At 41.1% G+C, this 16,076-nt stretch overlaps 1 protein-coding gene across 21 annotated transcripts in view; it reads left to right on the forward strand.

The window, feature by feature from the left end:
• The window catches only part of TRAF3 (TNF receptor associated factor 3), a 73,491-nt gene extending 61,010 nt beyond the window's left edge, over nt 1–12,481 (forward strand). For all 21 annotated transcript variants that reach the window (XM_066998374.1, XM_066998384.1, XM_066998386.1 and 18 more), the window contains 2 exons: nt 3,209–3,383; nt 4,618–12,481. In XM_066998374.1, coding sequence (XP_066854475.1) covers nt 3,209–3,383; nt 4,618–5,189 — 747 coding nt within the window. In that variant the 3' untranslated portion in view covers nt 5,190–12,481. The remainder of the gene's footprint in view (nt 1–3,208; nt 3,384–4,617) is intronic.
• The last annotated feature ends 3,595 nt before the right edge of the window (nt 12,482–16,076 follow it).

The following is a 16,076-nucleotide window of genomic DNA, read 5'->3' on the forward strand; positions in this document are numbered from 1 at the left end:
TATTGTCATTTAATCTTCTGTGGCACGGCAAGAACTGTTTTGTTGAGCAAAACTGGCATCATCTGCACTGTGAAGCATTTTAGCACAACTACTGGAAAAGCATCAAAAGTTTATGGGCACTGAAATGAACCAATAAATGGATTCTCAAAATGGGTTCGTACATGGCCTTAGGATGTTTTGATTCACATTAATTTTCTATATACTAGTGTCTAGGGAAAGAATTGCTGCTTTTTCTAGCGCAGTTCCACTAGCTTTACCAAGAGGATATATGATATTTTTTCAACTTGTATCTAGTGGAAAGGAGCATTCACATCCAGTATCCAGTTTCTTTATGAGCATACAGAACCGTACTAGTAAGCGAAGTCTTAAACTGAGTGTGGACATGAAATATGTAAGACAAAAGACAACGATCTTATGAACATAATTTTTTTGGTAGATAATACATCCCTTCAAAGGAGGAAGGATATGTAATTTGTTTCCCAGTAAAGTAGTACCTTTGGTTCCTTTTCTGGTGTGTTCTTTTGTTGTTCAGTTTTGCTCTATCAGTTGCAATGGAAGGGTCCACTAGGAACATCTTAAAGAGAGCAAACTGCAAATACAGTTTTGTCAGCTCCTCATGAAATTTGCTGAATTCTTTTAATAATAATAGTGCTAAAATTCAGAAAATAACTTACACAAACCAAAACTTTAAATGAAAATCAATGTCTAGAAGAGTAGTTTTTCAGGTATATAGCTCTGTAGATTAATGATCTGGAGAGGTCAGTTGCTGGAATAAAAAGTTCATGCAGAAAATTGATATCTACTTGAAAATTTATGAGTACAGTATGAGACATCTGTGTGCTTTCTAATGGCATAATTAGAGAGAGTAAGATTCTCAACTGCTGCATTAAGTTCAGATTTAGTACATCAGTATCTCCCAGCATGAGGGAGACTTGACTCCCTGTAGGGTGAAAAACATAGAGATCCCACTGCTTTTTTAAAAATGGGATACAAGTTTATTTCAGATGATTTTGTATCTTGAAATCACATGAGGAGGTGCAGGAGATTAAAGGCTACACATTTCTTAAAAAGAAGCTAAAACCCCAAATTGGTGGTACACGTACAAAAGCAGAACATTGCAGACAGGTTGATGGAGGGAAGTTGGTCCCTGGTAACAACTTCGAGAAAGCTTTCTTCTAAAAGGAAAATAGCTTACAACTCTTCTGCATCTTTGACGCTCTCCCAATTCATGTAAAAATTTATTTATTTTGAGTGATGCTGTGTTAGTGCCAAGAGGTCCCAACAGGAAATGAGAGCATCTCTGTGTGAGACACTGTACAAAGCCAAAAGCATGTTAATTGTCCTTGCATTGGAGAGTTTGTTTTGTGTGAGTACTGGAAAAATGTTAGACTTAGGCACGCCGTAGTTTGTAGTAAACTTAATGGCCAAGTCCTGTAGCTCTGCTGTCACAGTGTTCATTCAGGCCATTCCTTGGTGTGTTTCTTTTTGTATGTATAGCAAACAGCTGTTCCCTGTTTTATTTTCTGATTACTGTCAGTCTAAAAGAGAGGATGCGACTGTGTTGTTGGTAGCTGATGATTAGCGTGTCCAGAAAAGTTGCTTGTTCTATTTAATGGAACCATAGCCCATTGGTTTAAGATTAAGACACAGATTTCCTTCACAAAGTCCTAATCTTGCAATATATATAAGTTTATATAAGCTTGTTTTAAAAACACCAACATAGAAATAAGTAATTAATCTTGAAATATGTTGGATTACTTCGTGGTTTTGGGACATAACAAAATAAAACACTCCTAGAACATGATTTTGCTAACTGGCTTGTCAAATTGACAACCTTCAATTAAGCATTACAGACTTCCAGTATAACCGAAACCACATGATTTAAAAAAAAAAAAAAAAAGCAAATGCCTAAAAAGGGAAATGAAGGTTGCATGAGGCAGAAGGTTTTTCCCCATCAGTGGGGAACATTGAATCCACATGGGTAACCAGAAGGCAAATGCAAAATAACTTTTTCTTGGTTTGTTCTCAAATGCCACTACTGTTTTCTGTTGTTTTTTGTTGTTTTTAAATAAATGAAAAGTCATTTTTACATGTGTTGGCATTATATGATAATAAATTCTAAAGTTAGACTTGGACTTTTAACTGTAGGTGGTAGCAAAAGTAGTTTCTTGTCTCAAATGTTTCTATTATCATTTGAACTTTACATCTGAATATGGGGTTCTGGCTAAAATTCCTGCTAGTTTAAATTAGCTGTGACAACAAAGTACTATGTATTTCGTACACCAGATACGAGGTAGACTGGGGAGTATGTTGTCCTTTATATTTACTGAGGTGCTTGCAATATTCCTCTTTCTGGGAAAAACAGTCTTTCTGTATATGTTTTTTCTTGACTGTGGCTTTTAATGGCTTTCCAAAATCAACTATGTTTTTTTCCTTTGTTTTCTTGAAAAGATTTGACTAGCAAGCACCTTCAGGACATGTGGTTTATTCAATTTAGGAAGTGAGGGTGGGAATTTCAAAGGTGCTTAAGGGGTCAGAAGTGCTAGTTCTGCTTATGCGCTTTAGGGCTTTTGCTCCTAATGATATGGGCACAAAATAACTTAGGCATTGATAGCTGGTTTATAGAAGCTTGTAGCTTGCTGATGCCACTGTATCTGCACATATTCATAGTCCTGCTCCGTGTGGAGTGCAGGAGTGCTGATGAGGGGTAAGTTACATTGGTTTTACCCAATGATAAAAGCATGCACGCTAACAGCCACTTGATTCACACCATGGTAAGTTGTTGTTGTGCCCATACTATGTTGCTTAAGTACTCTAAAATGAAACCCAACAAATTCCAGCCCGTAAGACCGATATGGAGGCATTCAGAATATTGTACTTGCATCAAAAGGCTTTTAAAAAAGAAATCTTTAGATAAGAGCACTCTAACAATTTTGTTTTTAAGTGATTGTGTTGACAATTCTAATAGTGCTCTAATATTAGTATCTACGCAGCACGAAAGGCTTTTGAGGTGTTTTGCAAATACTTGGGCTATTCCTCTGAATTTTCAGGACTTTCTGTTTTACTTCAGTATTTGACCTAAGTGAAACACTTTTATATCAGAAATGCATCTTACTATGGATATATAATCCTTGTTTATCTTGAATAAATTACGTCTTTTTGTTGTGTTGAGTTTTTTCTTTTAACTCCAACTTACTGTTTCATGAAGCGAGTGATAGACAGTCAAGCAGAGAAACTGAAAGAACTGGACAAGGAAATCCGTCCCTTCCGACAGAACTGGGAGGAGGCTGACAGCATGAAGAGCAGTGTAGAATCCCTTCAGAACAGAGTGACTGAGCTGGAAAGTGTTGACAAAACTGCAGGGCAAGGAGCTCGAAATACAAGTAAGTGTAAGCAGAAGGGACTGAAGCACTCAGCGCGTTGTCAAAGGAGAAATGGTACAGTTTGAATGCCACTCCCATTGCCATTTCCTTATAGAGCATCAAAAATGCTGATCCTTCTGATTCATGAATAGGAAACTATGTAGTTGGTTTGTTAATGATGTGGCATTGCTTCCATGACGTTTTTTAGGCTTGATTCTTGTTTTTTATTTTTTCTTGACCCTTGCCTTGATTATAATTTCAGTTCATTATAAATGCTTCTTCAGCTGATCTTTGAAAGCTAATAGCTTTCAGCAGCTTCTTTCAATGCTGTATCTGTATTGACAAGTCATCTCTTATTACTGTTCTTACCCATGAATAGATCAACATTACTGTTACCCACTTGAAATCACCTGTTCTGCTGTCTATTACAGAGGTCTGTTTGTATCCCAAAGAATACTGCGGGATGTGCTTGAGTAACAAGGTTATTGCCATACTTGTTGAATGAAGTGAAAACCTGGAGTTTATGAAGATAGCATAGAACATTCATAAGGTTTTAAATGATAAGGGCAAGCAACTTGACATTTAAACAGATGTGTATGAAACAAAACCTACCTTACAAATGCATCTGCTTCTCAGTATTTCGTGTCGGTCAATTTTGCCAGTATGCAGAGAGAATGAGTAATGTTACTTCTCATGCAAGGGAAAGGAGACATTAAAAATAGCCCTTCCTCTGAAGTGACTGACTATATAATGCAGAGCTAAGCTTGAATTTTCTGTTCTATTATGATGAACTTGAGACAAGGTAAAGGCACTACACTTCTCAGTTGAGTAGTGTGTGAGAAGAACATTTTGAGTAATCAGTGGTGCTTCTGAATTTCAGAGGGATTATGTAGGATCTGTGACTCCTTCCAAGGCCTTCACTGCCAATAATAACCTACAGATAATGCTACCAGGTCTTTTCTCCAAAAAAATGGAAGCCTCTGTAGTTACATTGCTCACTGACCTGACAAAATTTGTTAGATGATTGGACTTTCACTGCATGCATCATTAATACCCATGGATGTAAAAATCCCAATTAACCTGGTTTCTGGCTGGCAAACTGTTGGCTGTGGAAATTGTTCCAAAAGTGACCAAATGTGGTTTGGTTCTTGGGGAAGAAAACGTTTGCATATACGATAGCAGTATTGGTGATAGATTTTTTACAATCTTGAGAAAAAACTCTTCTCTTACCCCAGTCCTCTCCATTTTCTAACAGGCCTGCTAGAGACACAGCTGAACAGGCACGATCAGATGCTGAGTGTTCATGATATTCGGCTGGCTGACATGGACCTCCGATTCCAAGTTCTAGAAACTGCCAGTTACAACGGAGTACTAATTTGGAAAATTCGAGATTATAAACGTCGGAAGCAAGAGGCAGTCATGGGGAAGACTCTGTCCTTGTACAGCCAACCCTTTTATACTGGATACTTTGGCTACAAGATGTGTGCCAGAGTTTACCTTAACGGAGATGGCATGGGAAAGGGGACGCACTTGTCACTGTTTTTCGTCATAATGCGTGGAGAATATGATGCATTGCTTCCTTGGCCATTTAAGCAGAAAGTGACTCTAATGCTAATGGATCAGGGACCGTCCCGACGCCACTTAGGAGATGCTTTCAAGCCAGATCCCAACAGCAGCAGTTTCAAGAAGCCAACTGGAGAAATGAACATTGCGTCTGGCTGCCCAGTCTTTGTGGCTCAAACTGTTCTAGAGAATGGAACGTATATTAAAGATGATACTATTTTTATTAAAGTCATAGTGGATACATCGGATCTACCAGACCCCTGACATACGATGGGGGAGGCAGATTAAACAGAAGACAACTCCGTTTGGGGGTTTTGTATCAGTTTGTCTTCAATCAGAGGTCCTAAAGCTCACAGAACCACCTTGTGGCACAGACGGAAGAGTTTGAAGGCATAACTGCATAGGGTCCAATTGCGAAAGTAGCAACACATTAAGAAATCATACCATGGTGTATTTTTTAATAGAACTAGCGACACTTAAACTCTGAAGAATCATTTATCCCTCATGAGGATAATGATTATGGTCAGAGAGGGTTTTTGTTTTTGTTTTTAACTTATTAATGATCTAGTCAATTGGAGGTGAAAAGACATATACAGTATGTGCTGAATAAATTACTGACTTTTATTTCTTTAAGCTAGAATACAAAAAAAAAACATTCACATGTGGGCTAGCTGGAAATTGTCAGCATGTTAAAAGAAGAAATGAAGTAATGTTGCAATTATATTATTTGAAAAACTGAGGTGCAATCTTGTCTGAAATATAGTATATTGTCTTTTTAAGGCCTCATCTGGTCTCTGTTTTAATAATTACTTTGTCAGAAGATCTTGGAAAAGTATCCATGTCTTCTCAAAAGTATCTGAATCAAAATCATATTTTTATTTAAAGTTCTATTGTTACAGAAAACATTTTATTTTAAAACTGTTGATAGACTGATATTTCTTGGAAGAAAAATAGAAGAAATCAAACACTGGTTATCACTTGTGATAGGAAAAAAAACTATTCAATTCTGTTATTTCTCTTTAGAAATGTAAACCTACAATATATGTCGTAGTTAATGACACTATTTCAAAATTAAGGAAAAATCACTCATGGATGCTGTGCATCATTATCAGATTTATAATTGTTTTCACCCTAAAATAGGGCATTTGTTGAACTTTGGAGTTCTAAACGGAATCCTGTACATTTTTTAAAGTTCTGCCCCATGCTTTCCAATCAAGCTATATATGTTGCACATTATGCTGTCAGCAGTATATAGTATATTCAGTATTGGGGAGGAGGATTAGTGCTGAAAAAAGCCTGTATGTTTGTTCCGTACTAGCAGCCATTGCTTCTTAAGGACAAATCAGCCATGTCTTAATACAGTGATGGTGGCTTGCATGCATACATGTGCCTTAGGTGTGCTGTGCTGCTTATAAACCATAGCTTTTTATTCAGATTAATTCTGATATCTGAAATGGTAGTTTAATTGGACTTCAGGCATAATGTTTAGCCTTGTCTTCAGAGCCCGTAGGCACCTTGTGATGTGCAAAATCGAAGCCAAAACCGATTTCTCTGGCTTCTGGAGCTTCTATGACTTGGCCATTGCAGAATCCACCGTACTCAGGTGCCAAAACGTTATGCCCAGTGCTCCTATGGAGCTCGGACTAGACAGTCTCCATGGCCAGCGTGAAGGAAGGCGACATTTTTTCCTCTAATGCCTGTGGTCGTAAGGTGGCATCACTTTAAACAGACTCATCCGAGAACTCTGTGGGGCTGTGAATATATATGCTCATGGCAGCTTTTCATGGTAGACGAGCATCCTAACAGGGAATGCCCAGGCTTCTTTACTCTAACAGCCTGAACTTTAGTGGAAAGCATTTGCTAGCACTGAAACATGCTGATTGCAACCTGCTGTGTTCATCTGCTTCTATTTAATAGCCTGTGACAAGCAAGTCTAGTGACATAGCCTGACCGTGGTGCTTTTTAAAATCCAAGAACCGCTTCAGCAGAGCGGGCTTGCACCGCTGTGTTAAGCCTTCATGGGCTTGTTGAAAGAAGATGGTGCATCTTAGTCTTTAACGTCAGGTCGTATCAGCTTTCTGCTTTTTGAGGCATAGTCACAATTTTTGTCTAAGGTGCAGTTGAATTCATGCCTTTGTATTTCAGCTTGTCTTTGCTCTTGTCTTTTTTGGCTGTGCCTTCACACACAGTGCCTGCAAGAAGTATTTATGAATATACAATGCATGCTAAGTGGTCTTCATGGGTTTTCCAGGCACCTGCTAGAATACTGCCTGCTGCTGACAGTCACGACCGTCAGTGGCAATTTGTCTTCCTTTTCTTGCCTTCCATTGTCCCGGTACTGTATTCCCGTTATGGTACACAGCTGTCAACAGGTGCAAGCTAAAATATGGAGGCACGTGCTAGCATTGAATTTCTAGCACAGAAGGAGGACGTTCTGCACAAGAGATAAATATCTATAGATATACCTGCATCTATATCTGTAGATATAATTACATGGCACTTGCAGTTTTATGCAGGCTGCACAAGCAAACCCATCACTTACGCTTTCGGGCGGAGGTTCGCTCAACTCGTGTCATTTTAATAATTGTGAATGTAGGCAGCTGAGCTTTTGTGTTTGTGCATCACAGAATTTTACTGAAAACAGGATTCCCAAGTGGAAATGTCCAAAGGACTCTCCTCCCATTGCTAATGCATGTCTTGCAAACTTAAATGAAAACGTTTGGCCATCTCAAAACAGTTTATATCCTGTTGCAATCTGGGACTTGGAGGAGATTTCTGGTGTAAGCAGGGCCCAGCATATTCTGCAGATTTGTGACTAAAGTTTCCAGCTCCTGTGACAGAATTGCGCTTCTAAATCCAGGCTCTAAAAGAGGAGGAAAAAAAAAGAGTTTCCAGCCTTTATGATTGAAAGAGGACTTTGAAACATGTGAAAAGTGTAAACTAATAGGGAAGTCTTCCTGAGTCTGCACACAGCCTAAACTAGTAGCTTTAAGAGATCTGAATATCTCCTCTTAGCGGGATATTGACTCAGAAACTTCATAGAGAAGTTCAAATATGAACACTGCTAACTCTATTAATGCCGATCACTGTAGCAGAAACATCAGTCACTGTTGTTATTTCACAGATCTCTATGCTGCTTTCCACATCTCCCAAGTGCCAAAAGCACCAGCTGCCAGAGTCTTCAGCTTCACTTGGGCAGCTTTTATAATGCAGTAATGTGCTATCAATATAAAAATATTTTTGCATATATGCTTTTTATCACAGTTAATAAAACGGAGGCCTACTGCACTTACTTTTTAAAACTACATGAAGCTGCCAGAGAATTTCCAGTTTGCCAACCCTGCGTACTGTGAAATCCGGGATCTTGCTACACAAATGTAAACACCGCCTGCTGTGGAATACCCGAAGCCTTGACCGTAACACCCCTCTGTCCGCAGAACTCACAGGCCATCTCTGCAGAGTTCTTACTGTGTACATAGAAATCAGTTTCCTCTGCTTTCCAGCAAGGAGTATGTAGCATTTTGTGAAAACAGGGCCGCTGTATATTCTCTAAATTGGAAGGAAAGATACCTGGTGCTTTACTCAACACTTTAAATTATTTATCTTTTTTTTTTCCTATCATTGAAATGCCCTTTATCCTTTTTCCTATGTGTTTCTGACCCAGATATCCAAAGGTTTTTAGGGAAGGTCTATTCAAAATGGTTCATAAGGCAACAGTCTGCCCCCAGACTACTCTCGAACCCCTGGCAAGTTGTGTGGCAACTCGTGTGGTGTGCCATTATTGCATAAAGGGGTCCCAGAGTATTTCCATTACTATGAACAGTGTTTCTGCAGTGGAACCTTTTTTTCCCTCTGCTTAGTAGTTCTTAGCAGTGCACAACCGAAGTCTCTTGCTAGTGTTCTTTCTTAATGATGACGCTCCAGGTGATGTGCAAGCCTCTTTCCTTTCATTTCCAGCTTTCTCTAGGGAGATGCCAGTGAGAATCTGGATGTTGCCCTTCCTGTGCACTGTTCAGCACGGGGGCACGCATCTGTTATTTAGAAAGTCTCGAATTCTAAACAGGATGAAACTATTTTGGTTCAAAGACCAATCCGCGATTATTATGATTGACCGTGTCTGCATTACTTCTCTGATCTGACTAAAGGGGTCTTGTTTCAGTTACTGTCTACATGGTACACCTTCAACTGCTGACTTACAATATGCAATGTGGATTTCAGCCTTGTACTGTAAATGTTCTTCACAAAGAGAATGTGCAATAGGAAAATGGGAAAGGTGGCGTAATTTTGACGAAAAATGTGGGTAACATGCTAGCTTTCTTATAAATATGAAAAACGGTTTATGTCCTTTTCCAGTGGGTTCTCCTACTTGGAAAAGGAAAGTTGAAGATATGTGCCTGTTTCTGTGCCTGGTGAATTTCTCAAATGCAAAGGTAATAGAGATTTGTGTTAGGTGTAATTTAAGTGTTGAACCCATGAGTGTTAGGTTGTGATTGTATCGCTCGTGTTTCTCGGCTTGCCACGATTTTGGCTTGTTGAGTTTAAAAGGTACCACCTATTTGTATTCCATCACACGTAATAGGCAGTTCACCAACAATGCAAGGTTTCTGTTGTGTGTGATATTTTTTTTAATTTTATTTTTTCTTTTTGTTCTGTTTTTAAAACACTGGTGCTGTTTGGTCCAAGACAGAAGCGTGTAGGGAGTGACAAGAAAAGTTGCCTGCACCGCAAAAGAATGAAAAATGTTACTGCAGTATTGATGCCTTGTTATGATTTAACTATGCAAATATACAAATAGGTGAGGGGGAAAAATTCTTGGGTTGTATACCTAATCTCTTAGTTCTTGCTCTTTAAAATACATGTGTAGGTACATACATATGCGTACAGACATGCATGCACATATATATGCAAAGTCTTTTCTTTATGTAGAAGTGATGAAACAAAACCCTTTTCCCCCGGTTTATACTTGATCAAGTGGTGCAAATATAACTTGCTGCTGCTAAGGGAGGGTCTGGGCTAAGGGCAAACTTTGGATTCCCATCTTTCAGGTTTGAAGGCTTGCGCATAGCAAACAAACCATTTGTTGACTGGGAAAATGAGCGATTTGCTTAGCCTTTCTGGAGACCTTGGAATGTCATCTAGGACACGTCCTTCCTCATACTCAGCTAATTAGGAGATTCCTGTTTTTTAAACTAGCAGAGAGATGGGCAACTTGTTAATTGCAAACTCAATTTTTCTTTTTAATTTGGGAACAAAAGATAATAAAAAAGCTGGATCTCTTCTTCAGATTCCTATCCTGTTCGGTCAATACCTCTATGTTCTGGTTGACCTAGGAATCTTAGCTACTGCAATAAAACTGCTCAGTTCTGGAATTCAGTCTGTCTGAGAGTAGCTTCTAGTGCTCTGTACAGGGGTAGTAAGTATTCTGCATCTGCAAACGTTTTCCTCTTTTAGCAAGTACTGTTCCTCTTCTGGAAAAAGGAAATTGAGGATGAGATGTGACGAAAGGGATCTCCTGGAGCCAGTGCTAAATGAGAGGTTCCAGTTCCTTGGTGTCATCTTCAAATCAGTGGGTTTAATTATTAATGCATTTGCCCCTCAAAGGAACAGAAAAACAAGTCGATGTACCTTAAAGGCCCACATCAAGACAGTAAGGGCTAGAATTTAAACATACAAGCTGTCATGATTTGGGGTTGTGTGTGTATGGCAGCCCAGACATTGCTAGTGACCTGACTGCTTTGCAGAGGGGAAGGCCAGCACAACGTGTGAGTAACAGCAGCAAACGTGTGTCCTGCTCTGGTTGTTCAGAATCGCCCAACAAAGCCTCAGTTGACGCTCAGCTGAGGAGGGAGAACAATACCATTTGAAAGTGGATTCATCTTTGTTCTGCCAGCCTGTAGTGTGACTGACCATTTCTTTCTTGTGGTTTCTTGTTTTTCTTTAAACCAAATTACGGAGGGCTTAGTTGATCTTTCCTGCCTCTTAATCTAGGCCTTTGCTGAGAAGCACCAGATAATGAAGGTTGTGGAAAACTTTGGAATACCAATTCAGGGACATCCTCTTAAGATTTGGAAGAGTTAGAGATACATGAGACATAAGGGATCTGACTATTCCTATTTCTCTTCTAATTCATAGGCAAGACTGCAGCTTCTGTCTTCCATTTCATGATCTTAGTGTAGATACTAGGCTGTGTTTTGTTTTATTTTATCTTTTTTCCCTCCAAGTTAGGATTAGTTCCTTAGGGTTCAAATAAGTTCTAAATTTCACAGAGGAGCACCTGAACCAAAATCCTGGATCCAAACATCCCATACTTGATGTGAAATTCAGATCTGGATCCCAACTCTGTGGCTTACTTACCTACCCATTCAGGGAAGGGTTTGTCGTCTCTGTGTGGTGTTTGTGTTTCTGGTCCTTTGGAACTAAGCTTTTAATTTGGTTGCCAGTTCTGCAAGGACTTTTTAACTTCTTAGCGATGCCGGTGTTCACACGCTCCATTGCTGGCAGTGCGATGCGTAGTGATAAAATTTGACTCTGTCTAAGGGTTACTGAGATAAACCAGCATTATCCATCCGTAAGGGTCATTTTCTTGCGTAGTGTTCTGAGCTTTGGATTTGAAAATAGCTCACCTTTGAAAGGACACATCTTCCAACTATGACCTGCGTCACTGGCAGAGAGTTGTATAATCTGTACTTGTGGAATGGGAAGGTACAAGCTTCCATTGTTGCTGATGCATCATGTGATCCACCTATTTTGTTTTTCTTATAGCTGTTGTTCAGTTAATATATTTTTTCAGTTTTATAGAAAAAAAAAAGCAAAGTTCAGGATTTTTTCTACAAGCTATAAAACTCCAATGATTTAGTTGTGACTAGAGAGCTGTGAAAAATACCCTATTAGGAGACGGTGGACTAGACATAGGTCCATTTCTCTTAAACAAGTAGGATAACCTTTAAGATGCATGGAACAACATAGTAATCGGGAAAACTAAAGCTGACATTTGTTTCCAAGAAATTCTGTAAGAAATATCTATGGAAAAGACATCAGTGATCAAGAACAATGTACAAATTAACGTGTTTAAAACTTGTGTAACCATTTCTTTAATCTCATACTCTTCAGTGAACGGTACACTTGTGTTCAGTTTTATGATCAAAAACAAAGACCAAAGAAGGCCAACCTCATTTGATTGTGTATATTCTGCCTGTCTTAATTATCAATAGCTGTAAGGATACAGTGCAAGTGATCTGGTAACCAGTGGTTCTCGTCCTTTTCTTTTAGGGGGAAAAACAACTTTAAAATGTATAATTTATTGCTCAGCAATAACCATGTTGTTAAGATAATAATAAAAAAAAAAGAGAATTAGCAACATGTCTTAATTTCCCAATAGCATTATTCTATGTTGTATTTCAGTTTACTGTATATTGTGTTTTTGTATTTATTTGTGTTTGGAGGTCTTGCTATGTCTTTTTGTGTTTAAATGCTAATAAACAAGGACAGTGTGTAAGAGTATAGAATGCCAAACTCTGAAATGCTAAACTGTGTTATTAAAGGAAAAATAAATCTAAGTAGGAAATCATATTTTTTAAAAAAAAATGGTGTGTTGAATTTGAATGATTGGTGTTGCCTTGCAGACAGGGTCTAAAGACACATCATTTCTCCTCTGTGTACCCACTGATACCGTGGCTGTTCAGTGCTTTGCACACCTGATCAGCCTTATGACATTTCCCTTCCTCTTTGCAGGAAATTTGCCATAAATGTTATCAGAGTCCTACTTTCCATGCGATAACTCGGTTAGAGTAAGTCAGGCGATGGTGTTCATTCTAACATCAATGTCAAGAGTCCTCAAGCAAATGGAGTAGAAATAATTGAAATGGCTTTTCATGCCCTTGTGCCTTTTGCTTTCCCAAATAGACGAGTGAAGGGAGAGATGGTGTGGCTTGAATGTCCTAAAACATAGATTTTTATTCTTCTCCCGTGTCATTAGTGTTTTTTTTCTTTTTTTCATCAAATGTATTTAACGAAGGGGGGTGGGGGTGGTTTTATATGAAATCATGGGTAACAGTGCAGTCTGCAAAAGTACAATGGTGGTTTGAAGTGGCTGAAGCAATAATATTTCCACCACGTTTCACATTCATCGTGGTGGTGGAAGCAGATTCCCAGGGGTGGTGTATGAAGCGCGTCATCTCTACTGTGTGTTACGCTGGTCTGTCTTCGCACCCAGCAGCTACCCCCATTGGTGGCAGGTAGTTTAAATGTGATGGAAAGCCTGGGGCACCAGGGTGCTCTTTTTGAGATTTTTTTTTTTTTTTTTAAATAGGGACAACAAGCAAAAGGCGAACACAGGAAGGTGGACAGGGTGAGAGGGAAGGGCGGCTAAGAAATGCAATTCTGGCCGCGCACAGCGGGACTGAAGTGTACATTCCCTTCTGCTGCTGAAAGAAGTCACTTGTAAGTGACTCTGGATGCTCTGGCGTACCCTGCCCTGCACATCGCATTTGCCACTCCTGCTCCCATGGCCAGCACTCGAGGCCACACTGAGTAAAAGCTCTTACCTTGCTGTGGAGCACAAAAAGAGGGCGAGACTCCTCGTCTTTTAACTTAGTGCGTTACCTTCAAGCAGAGCCTTCATAAGGAAGAGCAATCTTTGCTACCCCAGAGCTCATTCTTTTTCCAAATTTTTTGTTTGGTGCTGTTCAGACTTGACCCTGATGTTGTTACAGTGCAGCAGGATAGGTGGAGAAGCAGCGAATTGCTTTAAACACAAAAGCAAACACCGATCCTCTCCTCGTCTCCCTCCTGCTCCTTCCTCCAGCCATGAATTATAATCGAAGTGATATGCTACCCTGTTCCTGGCAAGAATAAGGTTTTATAGGTGCTTTCTGTTGCACAACAGGTCACTTCCAGCTCTGTAGCGTGCTTTCCCCAGGAAGGTGATGCGTTGCCTCGGGTGACAGCAGTGGTGTGCCAGCTCTTGAAGCATGAAGCAGCTGGTGACAGCGGAGTGAAGAGCTCCTGGTGTTGTCTACAGAGGGTGCTGTGCAGTCGTGTACATCTCCTGGACATGGACAGGGTGCTGGGGTCATCACTTGCAAGAACCGCAGGGGAATTATTATTTTTTAATGTAATTTAATAAGTTTTCTAGCATTTCAAGCCTTGGGTTTGCTTACTGTTTGGTAAAGATAAATGTTTTCAAAGCCTCTGACTTCCTGGCCCTGCGGAAGGTTTTGAAAACTCCCCAGCTCACCAGGATTGTCTGCTTTGCTGTGTCAAAGTCCTGGAATTGTTTGAGGAAGGCTGAAATAGCCAGTGGTCAAAAGAAGTGGTGAAAGAGGTGATCACCCCCTTCCTTCCCCAAAGCTGTTGTTCCATGAGTCAGCTGTGTGGTTGCTTCCTGCGCAGCTGGGTTGAGGCCTGAAGGCTGTCACTGTCGCATAGCTCCTGGTTTGTCCCTGTGTGGTGCCAAACTTCTGCTCTTTGCCTAAACAGGCAACGGCCCATGTCCTCTCTTGCCACCCTTTGTGATCACCTGCTTCTTTGGGAAGTTTGCCAGAAGGAAGTTTGCCAGAACTACCAAAACTGGAGCCTTGGGGTGACTCAACCAAGCAAACTGGCAAAACAGTTTTGCTGTGGCTGTTAATTTTCCAGAAGCTGGGCATGGAAAGCACCCTGGGAGAAATCACGATGTAGAAATACCCTTGATCAGGCAAACTGTAAGGTCACAGTGGCACCTAGAGAGGGCAAGTCCACCCAAGCTCTTTGGTCCATTGGCGTGGCCACCAGGGCTGGGTCTGTCAGTAGCTGATGCTGGAACATGCTTCCTGCTCTTGTGTGTCCCATGGGCTCATGAAAATGGAAAATGGCTCAAACTGGGAGACAGTGGGAGAGCTGAGTGCCCATGGGCCAGGCTGACAAATGTGGATGAGACTCCATGGGAATGGCTTTCGCCACAGGAACTGCAAATTGGATTAAGAGGTGTTTGGCCACAACTTGTGGTACCGGCTACAGCTGGTGGAAACCTGTGTTTTGACAGCATGGCTGAGCTGATTAGAGGCAGGAGTTGTTTGCAGACATTGCTATGGACACTCGACTGCTGCTTTGTGCCAAAACAGCAGTTCCTGCAGAGGAGATTGTTTCAATCAGCCTTGGCTGGTAAAAACAGCATCTGTCTGAGGGCGGTTGGTGAGGTGCTTCTCAGCGTGCCCCTGTCACTGCCAGCAGGCAAGGCCTGAGCTGGTCCCCAGCTATTGCCCCCTTAGCTCGTGTCCCAGGGCAGAAGGTGGAGGCTTGTAACATCAGGGTTTAAAAAGAAATCTTTTCTGAGTGCAGGGGGATGAAGTGGGCTGGTTAAAGTGTCTGGCAGAGCATTGGCTCAGGACTTGAAAAACAAGTCAGGTTGCTCAGATCCCAAATCCATGCATGATGTAGCTCTGTAGCTGCTCCTTGCCCATGTGCAGAGAGCATTTGATCTGCTTGAGGCTCCAAGATAAGCATGTGCAACTTCTGAGTTCAAATGGCCATTGGCATCCCACCTGTCCTTCCTCCTCGTGAAATAGCTGATCCATCATCACCCACATTCCGGTGTTGCTCTCCCCGCAGTGACATTTGGAAGAGTCTGTGCCCCTCCAACTCCCCCAGTGGAGCACAATGCTCCACCACATCCCTGGGGAAGGTGCCAGCCTCCTCCTTTGCTCACCTCAGGCTTCTTGTCTCTGTGCATCATGTACAAGCTGTCTACCCAGTGCCATCCATAAGTTTGTGGATGACACTAAATTGGGAGAAGCTGTTGACTCTGTCAAGGGTAAAGAGGCCTTGCAGAGAAAGCCTGACAAATTAGAGGGCTGGGTAATCACCAGGAGTATGACATTTAACAAAAACAAGTGCCAGATTCTGCACTTGGAAAGGGGCACCCCTGGATATCTGTACAGACAGGGGTACAAGAGGCTGGAGAGCAGCCCCATGAAAAGAGGTCTGGGGGTTCTGGTCGACAGCAAGTTGAACGTGAGCCAGCAGCGTGCCCTGGCAGCCAGAAGGGCCAAATGTACCCTGCGGTGCATCAGGCACGGCACTGCTGGCCGGGCGAGGGGAGGGATCGGCCTGCTCTGAGCTGGTGCGGCCTCACCTCCAGCACTGTGGGCAGTCCGGGGCACCACAATATAAGAA

Source organism: Anser cygnoides, chromosome 5 (assembly GCF_040182565.1).
Source record: "Anser cygnoides isolate HZ-2024a breed goose chromosome 5, Taihu_goose_T2T_genome, whole genome shotgun sequence".
NCBI lineage: Eukaryota > Metazoa > Chordata > Aves > Anseriformes > Anatidae > Anser > Anser cygnoides.